Source organism: Haliotis rubra, unplaced genomic scaffold (genome assembly GCF_003918875.1).
Source record: "Haliotis rubra isolate DU_JTF1 unplaced genomic scaffold, ASM391887v1 Scf34, whole genome shotgun sequence".
Taxonomy (NCBI): Eukaryota; Metazoa; Mollusca; class Gastropoda; order Lepetellida; family Haliotidae; genus Haliotis; species Haliotis rubra.
In genome coordinates, this window is record NW_025767013.1 from 207,740 (window position 1) to 227,327 (window position 19,588).

The following is a 19,588-nucleotide window of genomic DNA, read 5'->3' on the forward strand; positions in this document are numbered from 1 at the left end:
TTCCACCACTTCAAACAAGATCTCAATAAGGATATGTGTACACGTGACTCACCTCCTGGTCCCAGAAATTGGACACGGTCAAGTGTAACGGTGAAGGTGGTGCCAATCTCCAGGAAACCGTTACCGCCAATGTCTAGAACTTTGGTCGCCGATGACTGGCCTTCCTCAAAGGTCACAGAGTCAGTGTTAGAGCTGACTGTGATGCCAATCTGAGGCTGGATTAACAAAATATCAGTCACAAAAGATTCTTTGTTTATATTTTTAAAATCTACTGTTTTCAGAGCACAACATTTGCTTTCATAGGGGAAGGAAAACAAGATATGGATGAATGACTTCTTTATGACAATTGGAGCGGCATTTCATCGTTGGTTTCAACACCCTTATCAAGCAAGTGATTGTTGTCAATTTTAAACGACTCTCAAAAACGTTATTTACTTTTATGCCTGATTTATTTCCTTGATTTAATCTTACCCATTTTGATTGATGATAAAGTCAAAATTGTCATTTGATTCTAAAACGTAAGAGGAACTCAGGACTAATGTATTACAACTGAGTTTGAAATAGTTATCATGCAACAGATGTCTCATACTCTGGCAAATAAAATCCAAAATGGAGAAACATTCACTAATTCACCATTCACAAGGTCACTGTTAAATGAAAGGTCATTGTGACATCAAGCATTTATAAGGTCAATGTTAAATGAAAGGTAACTGAATCATACATTAAGGTCAATGTGAAGGTAAAGGTCATTGTAAAATCAAAGCCTTCCTGACCTCATCATAGTTAGCTCTGTATTCCAGGGTCGTACGTCCAAAGCTGCCATCATGACGAGTGAAGTTGAGGTGTAGTCTTCTCTTCAAATCAGACGGATCTACTGATATTCTTTGATTTTCTGCCAGAATTCCATATTGTCCATGAGGATTGTCATTATATCTGAAAATGAAGACAGGACATTTGAATGTTAGTAATAAGTGCATTTATATTGCGCTATTTTCCATCCGCTGCGGTTGCTCAAAGCGCAGGTATCAAGGATAGTACTTGGAGAAGAGATGGGTTTAAGTTTGGACTTGAAGACAGCTAAAGATTGGGAGGTTTTGATATCAAAAGGAAGACAGTTCCAGAGAGAAGGAGCACAGAATGAGAATGATCTCTGGCCGAAGGATTTGAGATTGATCTTGGGGATGGTTAATAAAAGTCGATCATTGGATCTCAGGTTTTTGCTTGAAGTATATTTCTGGATAAGTTCTTTCGGATATGCTGGTGCAACGTCATGGTAACAGCTGTAGGTCAGGGAAAACACTTTGAACTCGATTCTAGCTTGTACTGGGAGCCAGTGGAGATTCATCAATATTGGTGTTACACTGGTGTTATGCATATGTCACGCATTTTCGATCTGATATACAAAACAATTATTGAAGATATATATGTGTGTGTTTGCATATTCCAATAATGTTATTTCCATTTCATGATATGTATGCTTTTAACTCAATAAATAATGGACAGTTTGGTAAACATATCATAAACTTCTACTCAAAAGAGTGAGTGGAATTTCTTTATGGCAATCCCACAGTTGGACATTATTCCAGCAACATAATGGTGGCATTGAACTACCCACTGTGAGACAGGCATGGAATACTAGTGGCCCTGAAACACATTCTAGGAATTATGCATTGGGTACAAAGAAAGTGTTCTCCTGGAGTTATCTATAAGGAGGCAAGCATGGAATACTGGTGGCCCTGAAACACATTCTAGGAATTATGCATTGGGTACAAAGAAAGTGTTCTCCTGGAGTTATCTATAAGGAGGCAAGCATGGAATACTGGTGGCCCTAGGAAATGCACATTCCTATGTATAAGGAGGAATGGAATATGCTAGGAATGCATTGGGTACAAAGAAAGTGTTCTCCTGGAGTTATCTATAAGGAGGCAAGCATGGAATACTGGTGGCCCTGAAACACATTCTAGGAATTATGCATTGGGTACAAAGAAAGTGTTCTCCTGGAGTTATCTATAAGGAGGCAAGCATGGAATACTGGTGGCCCTGAAACACATTCTAGGAATTATGCATTGGGTACAAAGCAAGTGTTCTCCTGGAGTTATCTATAAGGAGGCAAGCATGGAATACTGGTGGCCCTGAAACACATTCTAGGAATTATGCATTGGGTACAAAGAAAGTGTTCTCCTGGAGTTATCTATAAGGAGGCAAGCATGGAATACTGGTGGCCCTGAAACATCCACTGTGAGATAAGCACGGGTCACTGGGGACTTCTGCTCTGGGTTCCCCACTCACAGACAATGACACACTGCTGGGACATAATCTGTGTTCTGTGCACATACTCCATATTGTCACAAGGCATAATATCACACATATAGGAGGAGATGGGGGTCTATCTCAGAGAGATCAGATGTACCTTATTTTGAAGGTGGACTGTTTACAGGTTATATCAATGTCTAGGACTTGGGGTCTGTCTCAGTGAGATCAGATGTACCTTATTTTGAAGGTGGACTGTTTGTAGGTTGCATCAATGTCTGCTCCCCCTTCTATTCTTGTCAACACAAGCTTGAAGGTCTCCGTCATTTCTGGTTCTTCATCCGGTAAAATTGAATGCTGATCAGTCCTGCCCGTTCTTCAGCAGCCAGATATATGCTGCCATTGACTGGCTGAATATCTGTTGTCATTCCTGGAGGGCCTTCAACTTCCCAGAAGATCTGGAATGAAAGTTGCATTAGGAGAACTGATACACAATCAATGGTCAATTAAGAACAATATGCTCTTCTGATAAAATACCACTCTGATTATACATCAGTGTTGCAAGGCGTGTCACATCTATATATATAAACAATATTGGTGATGTATTCCTGCAATGAGTGTGAAATGACCAGTGAAGATACATAATAGCAAACCCTGTTGGTAGAGGCGACCAACAAGATCAGGGACTCAGATTTAGTTGATGCATCTCATCTTATAGAAAGATCTAATGATGTCAATCACTGGATTGTCTGCTTCAGATACATATCTACAGAGTGCCACCATTTAGCTGTAATGTTTCTGAGTGTTGAATCAAACAACAAATACAAAATAAATTGTATAAATACACAACCTACAATGTACCTTAAGAATTCCACTACCTGTGATCTACTTGCACCCAGGTTCTGAGAACATTTACCTGCAGAGTTCCTACCACACCGGTGTCCGCTCTGCGACTCAGGGGGAAGTTGACAGTAAGAGTTCCACTACCTGCTGGCTCCTCTACCTCTCGATCTGACCGAGCAGCACCATCGAAACCAATCACACCATTTGGGCTGCCAAACTTTTGAACCTGAAAACATATAAACCAAACATTTGTATTTATCAACAGAACAGAGCAACTTGTTGTAATGTCCACGGTTGCCCATACATCATTACAAATTATCCAGCTTGCCAGCATGGCATCAAAGAAAGGGCTAAAATGACAAAGCAATAGGCTCTCGACCACTAAGTAACCTAGGTGACTAGCTAAGGGTTAGGCATGTCTCATACATAAACCTATGACCAACAGATCCTGGCAATGGTAAGGTACTCAACTCTGCACTGTGAATCCCAGTGCCTTACACTGTCTTCATAACTTTGTGGACATAACAAAACTATATTGTATATAGTTACTGTTACACATTTGTCTCCCAGTATATGTGTCAGCATCAAAGTATTTTTGTGATCCCCTATAGCATGTTGCAAACCATGGTCAACTTACAGTGATCTTGATCTGACCAGCAGTTGGGCTGGGTTCACCATTGCCATTTCCTGAAGACCCTACAATGTTGAAGATCTTGACTATGAAGACCTCCTCCACCTCCCAGCTGGAGTAGGGTTTGACCTTGAGGGTGAAGCCCTTAGGGCCTTGCTCTGCATCTGCCCATACTAGTGTCCCTGAAGTCACTTCTTGTCCATTGTTGGTGTAGCTTATGTCGCTCGTGTCGTCAAGGACAGTGTCTGGGTTATTTGGTCCCATTATTCTCCATGATACCTGTGAAAAATGACAACTAAATGATAATAGCAACTCATTTTGTTGATTTCAATTCAGTCAGTAATATTCAGTCTGTACAATGATGGTCTGTAAATGATAAAACTTGGGCAATCAAACCAAACCAGTGGTTGATGTTATGAGCAAACCCATATGATGAAACAGAATCATCTCTAATACCATGGAAATGAAGCATGGGGAGATATTTCATACACATGGTGTAAGATATTTACAGATAACACACAACATGACTGTCATAACATTACAATGGTATACAAAATGACAGAGTTGAGTACCAAAGATTCAACTCAGTTAAATCCAGTGTATTGATGTTTATAGACAAAGTGAGTATGAATTCACTTTCACACAATTTAATGAAGTTTATCTGTAATCACTAAAAGTGTAAAGCCTGTGTTAATCTTTTTAAGTATTTAGCACAGAATTTTAAACTGACATACAATGTGTCCATGGTCAAAATGCCCCCCTGATTGCAAAATGATGAAATTTACTTACAGTTTGCTCGCCAAGCGATCCGCCTGTCCGTTCAATCTCAACAGGTATAGTAGCCTCTCTAGAAGGGTTTTGCATCGTAATGTCTAGCTGTCCATTGAAGCGGAACTCTCCATTGGGGAAGTCTGACTTTGCAATGGTCACAGTAGATGTTGTGCGTGAACCCAGTTGAGCACCACCTGGAGGAGGAAAGAGAAACTAATGCTCAAAACTTCACGAGATTTTTTCCAAAAAGTGATCCTACTGCGGTGAAATTCAACAGTTGATGTTTTTGGATTGTTACTTTAACGCTTTGCTGCACTTTCCTACGATTTGTTAGAATATGGCAATGTCAGACATGAACTGAATAATACAAAATGAGTCTGATCTGAAGACATCACCTGTAGTAATGGTTAACCGCAATGTGAATGTCTCCTCAAACTCCATCTCTGAGTCATCATTCAAGGTGACGTTGATTGTGGCAGCATCAACTCCACTGTCAAACTGCACAACACCTCCAGTTCCAACGTAGTCCTGACCCTCGACAGCGGGCTGACAGACTGTACGTCGTACCGGACACTGACATCACCATAGCTACCACCCAGTCGGGTGAGTGGTACACGGGCCAAACCATCTTCTTCTTTCACTGTGAAACATCATTAGACACATCATTCTAAAATGGTCATAATCATCATAATCTTGATATGACTTTTGATATCATCAGGATATCAATGAACGATGGAAACATATATTCACATATTATGGATCTGGGGCTCCTTTCTCGAAGCAACCTTTACTAAGGTTAACCTTAATTCCCATTCTTTAACATTGCACTAAGGTTACCTTAGTGACTTACGATCACCTTAGTGCTTCATGAAAGGGGCCCCAGGATGTATCCAAGGTTTACCTGTGAAACTGGCAGCCTCCGGAGCAAACTCAATGGTTCCCTCTGCGTTATCATTCTTCTGTATGAGAATGGTCTTGACGTCCACGCCTCCGATAGCAGGCCGCATGTCCAGCTGCAGGCTGCCTCGCCTGCTGTAGTCATTGTCACTGTGGAGACAACACTGCATGTATACTCCTCAGGGAGCTGAGAGAGCAATCCTTGCATCACTTGTATCAGATATATGTCTGTTTATCCATTTATATTTGTAACACTGATGACAACTATATGTTTTATTCCCATTCATAATTGTAACATTTCAACTGTTTGTTTTATTCAGATAACAAATATAAAGGTCATCATTATGTGTTGATATATATGTGACTATGCTTCAACAACAACAAAAACTACTGCGCATTTAATAAACTCCTTTGGGAATAGATATTTAAAAATGGCTAGCAATATATTTGATTCAGGACAGCTCAAATCAAAACATCTCTAATCTCTAAACTGAATGTTTTCAAGATGGTATATGCACCCAAAGTTACTGCCTGTTTGAAGATTAAAAAGTTATTGAAAACTTGTCAACAGTTCAACTTACGTTGGGCTGAGCAGCTGCGCAGAAGTGAGGTTGAGGTAGAACTGTTCTGGACCTTCTGGGAGGTTATCTGGCCTGATGGTCACCTGTATGGGCAATGTCTGGACCCCACTCTCAAACCGTAGCGTCCCGGCCACGGGGAAGTAATCCTGGTCACTGATGGCGGTGTCTTGTGTTGACGTGTAGGACACCTGCACCTGCCCGACATTCCCGTCCTGGCGACGCACCTCAATCTGAACCTGGAGTGAGTGAGGGGGAGGTTTTATAGAGCTTTTATCAATATTCCAGTCACTGTCACTGCATCCCCATGGTTGTCCTTCAGACATCCCATATTTGGCATCAGACATCATTGTGATGAGTAAATGTTTAACAACATCAATACTCCATCTTCATAAGGATAACAGGTAAACCGACTCAGAACCAAGTGATCACCTTGACAATGGTATACTTCATCAGGTGCTCAATCTGTATAATTATTCTTTGAGCCTTCCAGCTAATAATCATTTGCTAAGGCACTGATTTCTAATGCCAAAAGATATATAACTCTACATTTAACAAATATATTTATGATATAAAGTGAATTCTTACTGTTCCCACATCTTCTGCCACTGAGACAAGCTGAGGCTGAGAGAACTCGAACCGCCCGTGAGGGTAGTCGCTAGCCACAAACACAACCTGTGCCAACTTGGCTGTTATCTGTCGTTATGGTGGCACCTCCAGTTGCAGCACTGATGACAAATGTATATGTTTTTCTCAACTCTGGCACTGTGTCATCCTTTGCCTGAAAGGAAATATTGAAGATGGGTAAGTATTGGGGTATGACCAATTTGTATACATAACACCCAGATAAAAAAGACTCCTGTTTCAGTATGCAAATGTCCCTCTACAGCATCTGTTAGACTGTTTGTTTGTTGTTTTAAATGTTGCACTTAGCAATATGGCAGTAGTCTGTAAATAATCAAGTCTGAACCAGACAATCCAGTGATCAACATCATGATCATCAATCTATACAATTGGAATAAAATGACGTGTCATCCAAGTCAGCAAGCCTGACCACCCGATCTCGCCTCTTACAATGAGCATGGGTTACTGAAAACCAATTCTAACATGGGTACAACTGTGAGAGATATTGTCAGACATCTTAAGGACAACTTTTAGATGCCCTGATCTACACATCTATTTAGACATTCAGAGCAATATGGGTATTAATGTACAGATCTCAAGGAATACTTTAGAAGCCCTGAAACACACATATGAGACAAGTGTTTGACACCCTGATTGAGAAAGTGTTTCAATGTACACACCTCAAGGACAACTGTTGCCGTCTGCTGCTGGTCAACAAAGTTGATGGTTCCCTCGACTTGCTGGAACTGTTGCGATTCCGTGGACTCAGCGACCATGTGACACCAATAGCACCAAATACACCATTTCCTCGAGTCAGAACTATCTCGGTCTGTCCATTGTATCCCTGAGCAACATTTGGTTCCCCAATGTACACAGTCCGGGATGTGGCTTCTATTGAAACTGTTCCACTAGAACCTCCATTTGCCTCAATGATCACAGTGGCGTCTGCTTGTTTCACAGCAATGTTGGCATTATTGCTTGCAGATGTCAAGGACACCACAAATCTCTCCTCTCCTTCTAATATGGTGTCTGGTTTGGTCTGAAGGACAATGTTCTTCCTTGCTTCACCCTAAAAATGATCAAGAAGTGAATTATTATTTAACTGCTTTTTTAGAAACATTCATCATCATAACAGCTGGGAGATCAAAGAAACTGATCTTTGTGAAGTCGCATCAAAACCACACAACATATATACATTCTCTAAAAAAATAGGCAAAACCAAACAAACAAACTGCTTTTCATAAATATTAATTCTGACCTCATTAAAGGTTAGAGTTCCCTGTAATGGAGGGAGGAAGTCATCTTCTGCATTGGCGGCAAGCCTCCATTCAACATGCACCAATCCTTGTGCTCCTTGCACTCTCTCGACAACCAGTGATGCTTGACCTTCTGGGTCAGTACTAGAACCTGATTCTTTTGTTGACACCTGAAAGTGAGGATAAATGTGGTGTAACTTATCATACTATGGTCAGAATGACATAGAATAAAAAATGAGTATTATCTATATAAAGTCTTACCTCTGTGGTTTGAAATCTGAAGAGTCCAGTTGGAGAATCATTTTTCAGGATGGCTACCCGTACTGAACTGAAGGTAGCAATTCTCGCTCCACCAGTGACACTGATTATCCTGACATTAAACATCTGGAACATATATCATGATGACTGAAGTCTAATAGTAAATACAGACAATGTCGTCAAACTTGGCACCAGACTATAAAATACAACATGTTTCAGAGTAATTCCATTAATAACACAATTACTGGGTAGTCAAACTAGTGGCTGATGGCAGCCTCAGAGATTTATGCCGTCAGATCATGCTGACATACAATCAAACAGTTCATGGTTGTAGCCAGTCATATTCACATAATGAGGCATGGGGAACATCGTAGACATTGACAGTGCATTCCTCATGTTTGTTTAATCACCTCCATGGCTTCTGGTATTGTGTCATCTGTGATGGAAATCTCAATCTGGGCACTGCTCTGACCATTCTGAAACCTGACAGTTCCATCCGATGGAGAAAAGTCATCTGTGTTGGCTTCGATAGGCTGAGCCAGCCACGTGACCAGAACTTCGCCAAACAACCCGCTGACTCGACTGAGAGGCAGAATCACTTTGTTGGTGCTGCCGTATTCTTCATACGTGTCCACCCTTCCTTCAACATTCTGAAACATAAATATTTGTCGGAAACTTATTTTTAACACTCTGATGTGGGCCAAATACTGAATACCATGTACACCGTTATAGAAGTGATAGTACCAATTCTTGTCAGCAATGACTCACCAGTGTGACGTTGAACTGCACCACACCACCAGGGTCATCATTCTCAGTGATTCTGATCTGTGTGTATTCCCCAGGGACGCGGATGCTGGGCTGAGAACTGGAGGAACCTGTGCTCCCAACTAACTCCACGCTTGTGATGTTCACGTAGAAACTCTCATCAGGTTCGGGCAAGTTATCCTAGAAAACAATCATGGATTAGTGCCAGAACCATTTCAGAATGTTCAGTATACAGTCACACACCTTAGTATTGCAGTTGACGGAACATTATACTGTTGAGTTATATGAGGTTTGACATATACTCATGCCAATAATGGTTGTCACCCCCTTCATTTTTTTTATTGGAGAGGGGTGTGGTGTGGGGGATTGAAGTGGGGAGGGGGTTGACAACCATTATTGGCATGAGTATATATCAGGAATATGCAGGGATGCAGCTTTTATTTCAAGACATGTCAAAGGTCTAATTATATACATATCCTAAAATAATGTTATTTTATAACACAAAATCTAAATCAGAAGATGTACAGTTAAAACTGGATTTTTTTTAATGTAATGCATCTAAACTACATAGAAATGTTAGATGTCCATTAGAAATGAGTTTTTCAATGGCATGCATATATATCCCGGTGTCAGGGGTTTTCGTCGACGTAAGACAAAAACGTAATTTTTATCTGTAATATCATTTAAAGTTTCTATTTTACTAACCTCGAGTGATAAAGGATATATTCATCATATATTTTGTATGGGTTTTTGACGATGAGCCATACTTTTTGCTCCGCACTGCGAGGAAGTGTTGAGATCACGTGGCTTCCTATTTATATATTGCCTGTCACCAGCAGACGACTGATCTTACATAATTTTCGCTTGCTATTTTTTGTTATAAAGGCAACTGATTTTGCATCTAAAGTGGTATTAACGATCTCGGGTAAATAATATTGATGTTTGTTTGCTTTTTATATAACTGTACTTCTAGATTCCCATTGTCAATAACACTTCTCAAGACAGCGACTGGGCACCCGCCCTACCAGTGAAACTGTTTGTGAACTCCGATCGCACACGTACTCACTCGATATAGCGCGAGCAATGCAATCGTCAAAATCACCAGAACGTCGAATTCAGCTCGTGTTGGGATACTATTCACACTTTGCTAAGGATCAAATCATTGATTCAACAGAAAACTATGATGTGGGGTCAAATTTGGTTTATATATCTAAGCTTATTGTTAGCATGGATCCCAGGTTTCAGTATGTCACTGCATCTTGTTGATCCCATACCTGCTATTGACATGTGTTGTTTATTTGTCAATGACTCGTTCCATGATTTGCAAAATGGTTGATTGGTGCCATGAAAACCATTTTTATCAAGTCCATAAGGTTAGATTAAAGTGTCTGTTTGCCTAAAGAGGGGTTACCATATAATTATTTATCCAACTTTAAATGAATACAATTTCAAATTATAAATCTACGTTTAAGTAAAGTTGTGAACTTTTGTGATCCTTAGCAAAGTGTGAGTAGTATACGTGTATCTGAGAGCCAATTGACATCATGCCCTTATTAAATCAGATGAAATGGCAGGTTACCTGTTTAACTGTGATTGTGACTTCAGCTTCTGTGACCCCTGCTGCCATGGTAACAGAGCTCTGTGTCGACACGTAGTCCACACCTGCGACTGCTCGGTTCTCAGGAGCCAGACCAGTTGCAGTGGAGGTCCTGGAACAGAGTAGATCTCCTTGAGAATTAAGTCTTGTAAGGAATATTAATATAATGAGAAATAACAGCAGTAATAAAGAAATAGCATTTTTAACAAGGAATATTTAGCAAATAATGGATTAAACAATCAGTCAAGTTCATGATGTTTTGTTAGTTTCTGTTCAACTCAGTAACAGTAAATCATATTTGCAACCTGAACCTTAGGATTGAGTGAATGTCAGCAATTTTTTCAAATGTGAATATTTTTCCACAGTGCTGTCAGTAATGTTCTAGTTAAATCATCATTTTCTGAAAGAATTTAATCAAGTCTGCAGTCCTTGGTAAACTGTATGATCAACATATAAAACCAACTGCCATGTGCGTGGTCACAATAGTGAGTGGGTGAGCAGGTACTTGAGTGGTTGAGTGAGTGGTTGAGTGTAAGAGTGAGTTTGTGGTTGAGTGATTGAGTGAGTGGTTGAGTGGTTGAGTGGTTGAGTGAGTGAGTGAGTGAGTGGTAACTGGGTAACTCACACATAGAAGATTCTGATGGACCCTTCAGTACCCTGTTGACGGATGATCTTCAGCCGAAGAGCCAAGTCTGTACCTTGTGGCTCGCTTGTTGTTGTCAATTGTGTCTCCCATGACACAACTCCATGTGGGGAGTCATTGGCCTGAACCGTCACCTTGCTTGTTGTCTTTTGGCCTGTCAAAAGAAGGTAAGAAGCCTATGTTGAGAACTCATTGAGCACACGGGAGATATGATAGAGTAAACACCCATGTTATCAGACTCAATAACTACACAGGTAGTATACCTATATCAACCAATGATTACCTGTACATGGAGGCTAGTCAATAACTACAGGTAAACCAATCATTACCCATACAGGTAAACCAGTCAGTAGATTCAGGTCAACCCATCAATACCCATACAGGTAATTCAATCATTACCTATACAGGTAAAGCTCACTCAATCGCTCATTCACTCTAAGGCAGGTGATCTTACCTATTGTTGCCCCTTTATTTGGCAGGGATGTACCTCTCTCCAAAACCTCCACCAACTGGATGTAGGTCTCCTCGGCAAACTCCGCCTCCAAGTCGTCCCGCACTGTCATCGTGATTGTCGACAACACTTGACCATTGGCAAACTCAACCTGGGAATTACAAGCCAGACATACAGCATGACCATTTTCAGAAACTACAGCATGACAATTTTCAGAAACATATATTCTACAATCATTAAAGTAAACTCAGGTCAATTTGTGTCTTAGCATGCTAGTTTCTATTTCATAAAAAGAAAATTCTTTAGACCGATGGTGGCTGTTTAATAATCAGTGTTACATCATGGTTACAGGCTGAAGTGTCAGATACATATCTCCTGGGACCAATCATTGTGTCAGGAGTTTATCAGCTACACTAAACAATGAAGCCTTAGACTGACCCTTCGGTTCAGCTATCTCTAACAACAAACATTGAGCACTAAAATAAACTGTGTCCCAAATCCCAACATTGATGACAAAACATAAGCAAATGACACAAACGGTGGTGGTGGTGGAATTGGGTTTAACGTCGTGCTTGAGAATATTTCGCTCATATGACGACGTGCATGCGTGTGTATATGTATGTGCGGCTGCTTGTACTATGTGATACCATGCCGCAGTGAAGCATGAATACCCCACTCAGACACATTATACTGACTCCGAGCCGACCAGTCCTTGTTGTACCCATTAATGCCGAGCACCAGGCAGGGACCAACAAGTACCATATTTTAACGTGTTTTGGTATGACGCAGTCGGGGATTGAACCCGCGACCTTCTGCACTCCGGGCAGACGCTCTAACCACTACACCACGGAGGCGGTCTGACACAAAAGGGAACTATGGTCAAAACTTTTATATATCATACTTTTGTTGAAGTCCAAAGCTCATTTAATTGAAAACGGGGTTTTTTCTTTGAAAAGGGGAGAAACAATATTTTAGTTTTTAAAAACACATTATTTCTTTTGAGGACATCCAACATGTCTGGGAATGATCTCTTTTTATCTGGAACAGTTTCTTTCACACAAACAAATGCCAGGTTGCGATCACATGGTCAGTGAGTGCGGCTGTTTGTTTCAGTCCTACCTGTCCGGACAGTGGTGTGATGTCAGATGTGCCAGTGTGGTCCCCAGTTGCCGTCCATCTGACGACCACACGGCCGAAGTGACCACCTGTTCTGATGACATTCAACTGTATGGTGGTGTCCTCGCCATTCTTCTCCTCAACAAGCACATCGAGTGAGTCCTGTACAGAGATCACAATTACATTGTGCTGTGTAGTGTCACAAAGCAATGTGCAATTAAATAAGATATTCAAGACCTAAAATGTAATTACTTGGTAACTTATGTTACAATATTCTTGGAGACTTCAATATGCCCTGTGCTATAGCTATTATACTCACTATGGCATATGTTAATGCATAATTCTATCAAATCTTACATGGGCTTAAATGGAAACTATGCATTTTAAGTTCTTTTTTTAAGTAAAAAATTGAGCATATGGTGCTATAGACAAAGCATCCCACTTCCTGCATCAACAACTCCAAAGAAATCTCTTTTAACTACACTTTGATTATTTATAAAAGAGGCATAAATGTGTAGCAAAATGTTCGGCAACTGATCTTACATCTGAGAATTCAATGATGCCATGTGCATTATCGTTGGACAGAATGCTGACAACCACTGATCCCGGCTGACCTATTTCAGCTCCTGCTGTAGGGTCTACGAGGGACACCCGGAATGTTTCAGTGTCCTCAGGAATGTTGTCTTGTAACACAATAGCAGTTGTGTGGCGAACAGTCTCACCAGGATAGAAGGTCATTGTCAGGAGTCTGTAGTATAGAATACATTATTATACTACATGTCAAACCTCAGCAATACACATACAAAGCTTCCAGTCCCAGTAAGCATGATAAATATCTTAAAATCAAAGTTTTCAAGGGTTGGAGACAACTTAAGTTCATCAGGGATGGAATATTTGACCGATGCCACGTTCTGGTAAGACTTGAATTCAAATGATATTAGAATTAGCTACAGAACTTCTGATTACTTTTTACTACCATTATTATTCTGCACTGGCATGATGTCAGCCAGGCATAAGAAGTACAGAAACCAAATACTTTCATATATCTGTGGTTAATTTGTCATGGTCTTTTCAGTAGTATGTATACAGATTACAGTATACCTGAATGTCATCCAGAAATATGTGTCAACCACTTTACTACCTTTGTAAACAATCAATTGTAAAAGGGAAACATTGTTAAACTGGAATGTTTTGTTCCTCTATATTTGTCCAGATTAGCAAATGTCTGGATTAACGGATCCTGGTTTGCTTCTTCACATGGATGAACGTGTCACACATGTAATCATTCAAAGGATGAGGTTTCCAGATTAACAGGACTCTTGACCATCAAGGTGTCTATGTATATGTATGTGTTTGTTTTACTGCGGATTTGATTATTTGATTGCTGTTTTCTACCACACTCCGCAATGATTGAGCTATATGATGCAGTCTGTAAATAATCAAGTCTGGACCGGACAATACAGTGATTGACGATGAGCATCAATGACATCTGTCGACCAAGTAACAAGCGTGACCACCTGATCCCTGCAGTCGTTTCTTATGACAAAAATGGAACCTCATGGGTTGTTTCATTATGGAGAGAATTAAATTTGAAATTACTAAATACTATCAGATTTGCATTAAAAGAGATTTCCTGTCAGTACAATATAATTGGATTTGAAACCCACAAAAAGCAGGTCCTTGGTATTATAATGATACCATTCTATTGTATCAGTCTTGCATGGCCATACCTTGGCACAAAATCACTAAGCAGGTTGACTTGAGCAAGCTGGAAAATAGTTGCCCCATCTGGTCCCTCATCCACCGGAGCTCCAGCCAATAGAAGCAGAGGGCCATTGGATTGCTGGATGACGATTGGTTGAAGCCGACGTTGAGTGGCACCAATCCAAGCTGACTCAAAGACACTTCTTGACCTGTCCCACTTATACACCACAGATGAACTGAGAGTGTTAGCAAATGCTAGGTAGACTGCAATGGAAAAAGGGAGTTAAAAATTTGATGAACTGTTCATGGAAGCAGTAAGCATGTCCTGCACTATCCTGTCTGTTAAGATGACAAAACACATTAACTAGAACACATCATAGGCATATATCTATATGTTAGGACACTAAGTTTTGAAAAATAAAACCACTAATTGTGTAGTTCATATAAAATCACTTCTTTTGGTATCCTTTTGTTTCAATTACAACTCTAAACCTTCTTTGAATTATTGACAAATTGTCTTCCAGAAACCATACACCTATTATTGGTATGACGTGATACCAAGGCCGTGTTGCTCTCTGTGCTATGACTACCGTAAGCCTATGTTAAAGTATGGAAGTTTTCACTCCCTGTTCTATATAATTAAGTATTTCCCCAGAGCAGTTGGACTCACAGTTCTCTCCATCGGTGACAGAGGCCACCGACTCTGCTCTGGTTGTCTCCAGGAACTGATGGTTGAGGAACCGTTTTGTAGCGCTGTCGTATCTATAGATGCCAGACTGTTGGGGACTACGGACTACATTCTGACGGTTATTGGCAAATACCAAGAGTTGCATGGTGCCTGTGTTCACAAAGTCAACATCCATAGCACCTTGGGTGGCAAGGGTCTGGTGCTGAGAAAACCGAAAATCTGCTCCCATCTTGTAGACTGCCGAGCTGTAAGTGAATCGAAATCTATAGCTATAGCAACATTCATAATTCTATCAATATCACAAGAAACAATCCAAATGAAATGAAAGAAACATTCTGCATTCACAAGGTACCATTAACATGTTATTATGTTTAGAAAAAGGTTGAACAGGAAGGTAGAGTTGATGTATCTGAGGAATTCCAAAGGTCCAAAAAGTGGACCTTTTTACCACCAGCTTGTACATTGATATGGAACATAATGTTTGCATACAAACATTAACTTTTCAATTGATTTGTCCTACTAGGAGTATTTCAGAACAAATGTTTAACTGACCACAGAAGAGTGCTGGATTAAGGATATTTTTGGATTATTTGACTCATGGACGAGCCAGATGTTTTTGTGGGGTTCTTACAACAAATAATGGAATAATGTCAAAACATACACCACATTTGTGTGCAGATATTTAAAAAAAATGTTTGAAGCAGTGGATAACTAATTCCTAGATTCACTGGACACACTTATGTTACAGTTTACATTCAAATATACATATACACATATCAGTGTGTCATTACTGGGTTTGTTTCACTCAGAGGTCATCTGTATTAGGCCAACAATAACAGTGTCAACATACTTTGTTTCATATGAACTCTTTGTCCAGTCGTAGAAACTTGCTACGGCCATGAAGAGGACCCCCTCAAGATGGAAGAGAGAGATGGCATGAGCGTACAAGGTGGAGATCTCCTGCCATGGCGACACTCCAAACTGTTTGGTGACAGAGTTGTAGATGTGAAGGCTGACCTTCAGGTTGGACTGGCTGGCATTGTTCAGGGCGTGTGATATCACCAAGAAGTGCTGCTCCTGGTGACTGATGAACTTCACATCACTGGCGCCAATGGTTGGGAAGACTTGGCTCTATAACACACCCACAGGAATTAGAACATTGAATCTATAGGATGTGTCAACTCAATGTTGCTGGAAGGAAGAAAGCAGGGCACTGATGTTTACCACTTTGGTGAAATGGATAAAGTTCTGACTCAGCAAGGATCATAATTAGGGAAACCTTTGGATTCAAACCCATTATCAGTGGATTCTGAAATGCCTAAGGGATGAAACTCTGCACATCAATTGGTGGTATATTAAAGGGCAGTTAAAGGTATTTAAAGGGTAGTGGAAGAGTAAGTAAAAGGCTGGTGGAAGGGCAGTTAAAGGGTAATTACAGGGTAGTATAGAGGGTGGTTGAAGGGTAGTGGAATCGTAGTTAAAGGGTGAAGAATAATGACAATATTTATGGATATACAACTTCTTTTATTCTGCGAAGGGCGAGGTTTCGACATAGATTCTAATGTCATTGTCAAGCAAGTGATGATGACAACGACATTAGAATCTTTGTCGAAATGTCGCCCTTCACAGAATAAAAGAAGTTGTACATCCATAAAAACTGTCATCATTCTTCATAACTCAACTTGTAAAATGCCCATCAAAGAAGTCGTAGTTAAAGGGTGTATATATACTGACTGGGGCCAGTGTTCCTTGGTCTGTGACAGTGTACAGGACTGAGTTCACCTCGCGGCTCCCCTGCCTCCCACCATTAGCCAGCATGAGATATGTAACGTTGTCCAGCACAAACGACGTAGCTGCAGCTGCACCATCACTTGCCACAGTCTGCAGGGAGAAGGTAAAGACACATACGATCACTGCAATATCACATCCGTAAAGAAGAGAGGAGTTACTAGCTATTCCCTTTACCTCTCTCCTGCTCTTGTGATGGCCCGCAACTGATAGACTAAAAATCATTTTAAGTTAGATTAGGATACATTCAGTTGTATATAAAACACAATAGCGACTGACAACCAAGGCTATCATCTTTAACATGAAATATATTGTCTTTTTAAACCCCTTTGAAAATGATGTAAAATCCTATTCACCTTCTTACCACACATCAAGTAATTTTAAATAACCATTAGGATTATTTAAACATGGATAAAGTAATATATAATATAATGTATAGTGTTATTGATCCAACAATTCCTTTCTCTTCTCTCCTACATGATGGCCCAAAACAATAAATCTAAACAATCACTTTAAAATTAATTATGAAAAATTTGATAATTGATCAGTTATTGCCTCACAAAAACAGAAACATAGAAGTCTAAAGAGATGAGGCTAAGTAGTGAGTAATTCTTGATAGAAACATTAATTAGGAGATAAACCTAATGTGTTTTTAAATTAGTGGTAGTATAACAGAATTATAAAAGCTCTAAATTTAATTTGAAACAGAATGTGTCACCTCGTTATTTTCCCTTCCCAATGCTAAAGCCCTTAATAAACCATCCTAGATTTAATAAACCATCCTAGATTTAATAAACCATCCTAGATTTACTTGGGTTCTGAACCTCCTTTCTCACTGTATCTCTTTTTCAATTTTATAAGGGATTGTTCGTTTCTATCAACGTTATATATACAGAGTTTTTCCAATGTGTTTTGTCCTGTTGGCAAAATGTCTGAGAGTAATTTGGCACTAGAATTGGGCAGTTCACACAAACACTGTATTCATATCATGTTCTAAACCTACTTCACTGAGTGAAAGTATGTGTTAAGCATCCATTACTTTAAAAATTGCATTGTATGATAAAAATATTGTGTGTATAATAAGTTTTATATACTGGGAATCAAAAGTATGTATTACACTCGCGTAACCTTGATTCGTGGATATAAGGGAAGTGCGGCGAAATTCATATCTTAAAGGCATGATTTCATTTTGTATACACACTGCTTATTTTATTCATTGATTCAGCAAATTGAAAATCCCTAATATTCCACTTGTGAATGAAACGTTTGTTTACCGAAGCCATTTTCAATCATCACCCATTCGTGTGCCCACAAAATGTGACGTCACCTTGTTTTGAGAATTACGTAGTCGGTTACTTTATACCACAATGTATGACATCCGACTGCAGTAAGTATCAACACCAAAGAAAGCAGACAACAAGAAGTGAAAAGGTTGGAGCTAACGGTATCTTTTTTACTTGACATTTTGTAAAAATAAAATTTGGTAATGGTGGCATTAGTGATCTGGGGCTATTTATCTCAGTGCTGGACAATTATATTTAGTGTACTTGTGTGTAATGCAGAGATTCAGAACTTTTTCGTCAGAGAGGTGTAGCATTGTATGTACATCAAAAGAACCGCTTCATGGCGTCAGTCGAGACTTAATTTACGAGATAGCATGATAATTTCCGCGATCCATGAATCAAGGTCATCCACAAATTTAGGTTTAGTTACAGCTCTGTATAACCAAGGCTTGGTTGATGGAATTTTTATTAAAAAATATGATATTTATAATACTGAAACACACTTGGGTAATAATCTGTATTGATATAACCAAATACAGCTGAAGTACTCACACTGCGATACACTGCCTCTCCCTGCCACCTGAAGAGAGCTGACTGGCCGTTTCCTTGATAGGGGCCTGTTGGAACCTGGGATCTCAGAGTTGTCCCACTTGGTAGAGATGTCAGCATCAGAATGTACGTGGCGCCTCCCACAGTGAAACTATGCCACCCACTCACTTGCACACTGGGTATTTTCTGTAACAAGGCTAGAGTGATCTCCCCCTGTGAAGATACTGTCAAGGCCGTTTCTGCAACTGTGTTGACATTGACAGTAATTGTTCCATCTGATCCCCGTGATCTGATTATGTCCAGATTAACTATTCCAGGGCTTTCTTCAAGAGAAGTTGATGTGTTCCTGAAAATGTGGAATATAATTAACTGCACTGATAACAACTAACATTGAGTGTGAAGTATTTACAGAGAAGGTTTTGCTGATAATGTGGACTTTTGCTGTATTGAGCTCGAGAAACTGTGGAAGGACTATCAAGGACTATGGAAGGCAAAGTTGTTTGGAGATGTGATACTATTTAAATTAACAACATGATTCAGAATGAGACCTTCTACATGTGCACTTTGAAAGATAATGTGTCAGGCAAAACATGTACAGTCTGTTTGTGGTCACCACTTTTGATATTTTCAATGCCCTTAATTCAGATTCTAAACTTGGGTCAGGTGACTCAAATATGATAAAACAAAATGTATTCACATGTGTGTCCCTTTAAGCTTCAGCACATCCCCATTACTGTAAACCTGGCAAGTGTACTTATCAGGACACCCTATCCCTAATAGCTTTTGCACAGGGGTCCTTAGGAGAGTTTGCATTGTATCCTTGGGAGCCTTTGCATACTATTCTTAGGACCTTTTGAATAGTATCCTTAAGACTTTTGAATAGTATCTTTGGGAGC

At 39.9% G+C, this 19,588-nt stretch overlaps 1 protein-coding gene across 1 annotated transcript in view; it reads right to left on the bottom strand.

Annotated features, from left to right (window-relative positions):
• Positions 1-19,588, bottom strand: part of LOC124284569 (adhesion G-protein coupled receptor V1-like) — a 140,003-nt gene that overhangs the window by 31,031 nt on the left and 89,384 nt on the right. The window contains 28 exon segments of the mRNA XM_046720662.1: positions 53-215; positions 774-933; positions 2,489-2,626; positions 3,129-3,319; positions 3,731-4,003; positions 4,514-4,689; positions 4,891-5,038; positions 5,041-5,135; positions 5,397-5,542; positions 5,974-6,209; positions 6,559-6,664; positions 6,666-6,751; positions 7,275-7,354; positions 7,357-7,663; positions 7,853-8,020; positions 8,112-8,234; positions 8,519-8,758; positions 8,877-9,053; positions 10,453-10,582; positions 11,096-11,267; positions 11,568-11,715; positions 12,684-12,842; positions 13,224-13,428; positions 14,411-14,648; positions 15,055-15,317; positions 15,923-16,203; positions 16,807-16,953; positions 18,696-19,038. Coding sequence (XP_046576618.1) covers positions 53-215; positions 774-933; positions 2,489-2,626; positions 3,129-3,319; positions 3,731-4,003; positions 4,514-4,689; positions 4,891-5,038; positions 5,041-5,135; positions 5,397-5,542; positions 5,974-6,209; positions 6,559-6,664; positions 6,666-6,751; positions 7,275-7,354; positions 7,357-7,663; positions 7,853-8,020; positions 8,112-8,234; positions 8,519-8,758; positions 8,877-9,053; positions 10,453-10,582; positions 11,096-11,267; positions 11,568-11,715; positions 12,684-12,842; positions 13,224-13,428; positions 14,411-14,648; positions 15,055-15,317; positions 15,923-16,203; positions 16,807-16,953; positions 18,696-19,038 — 5,099 coding nt within the window.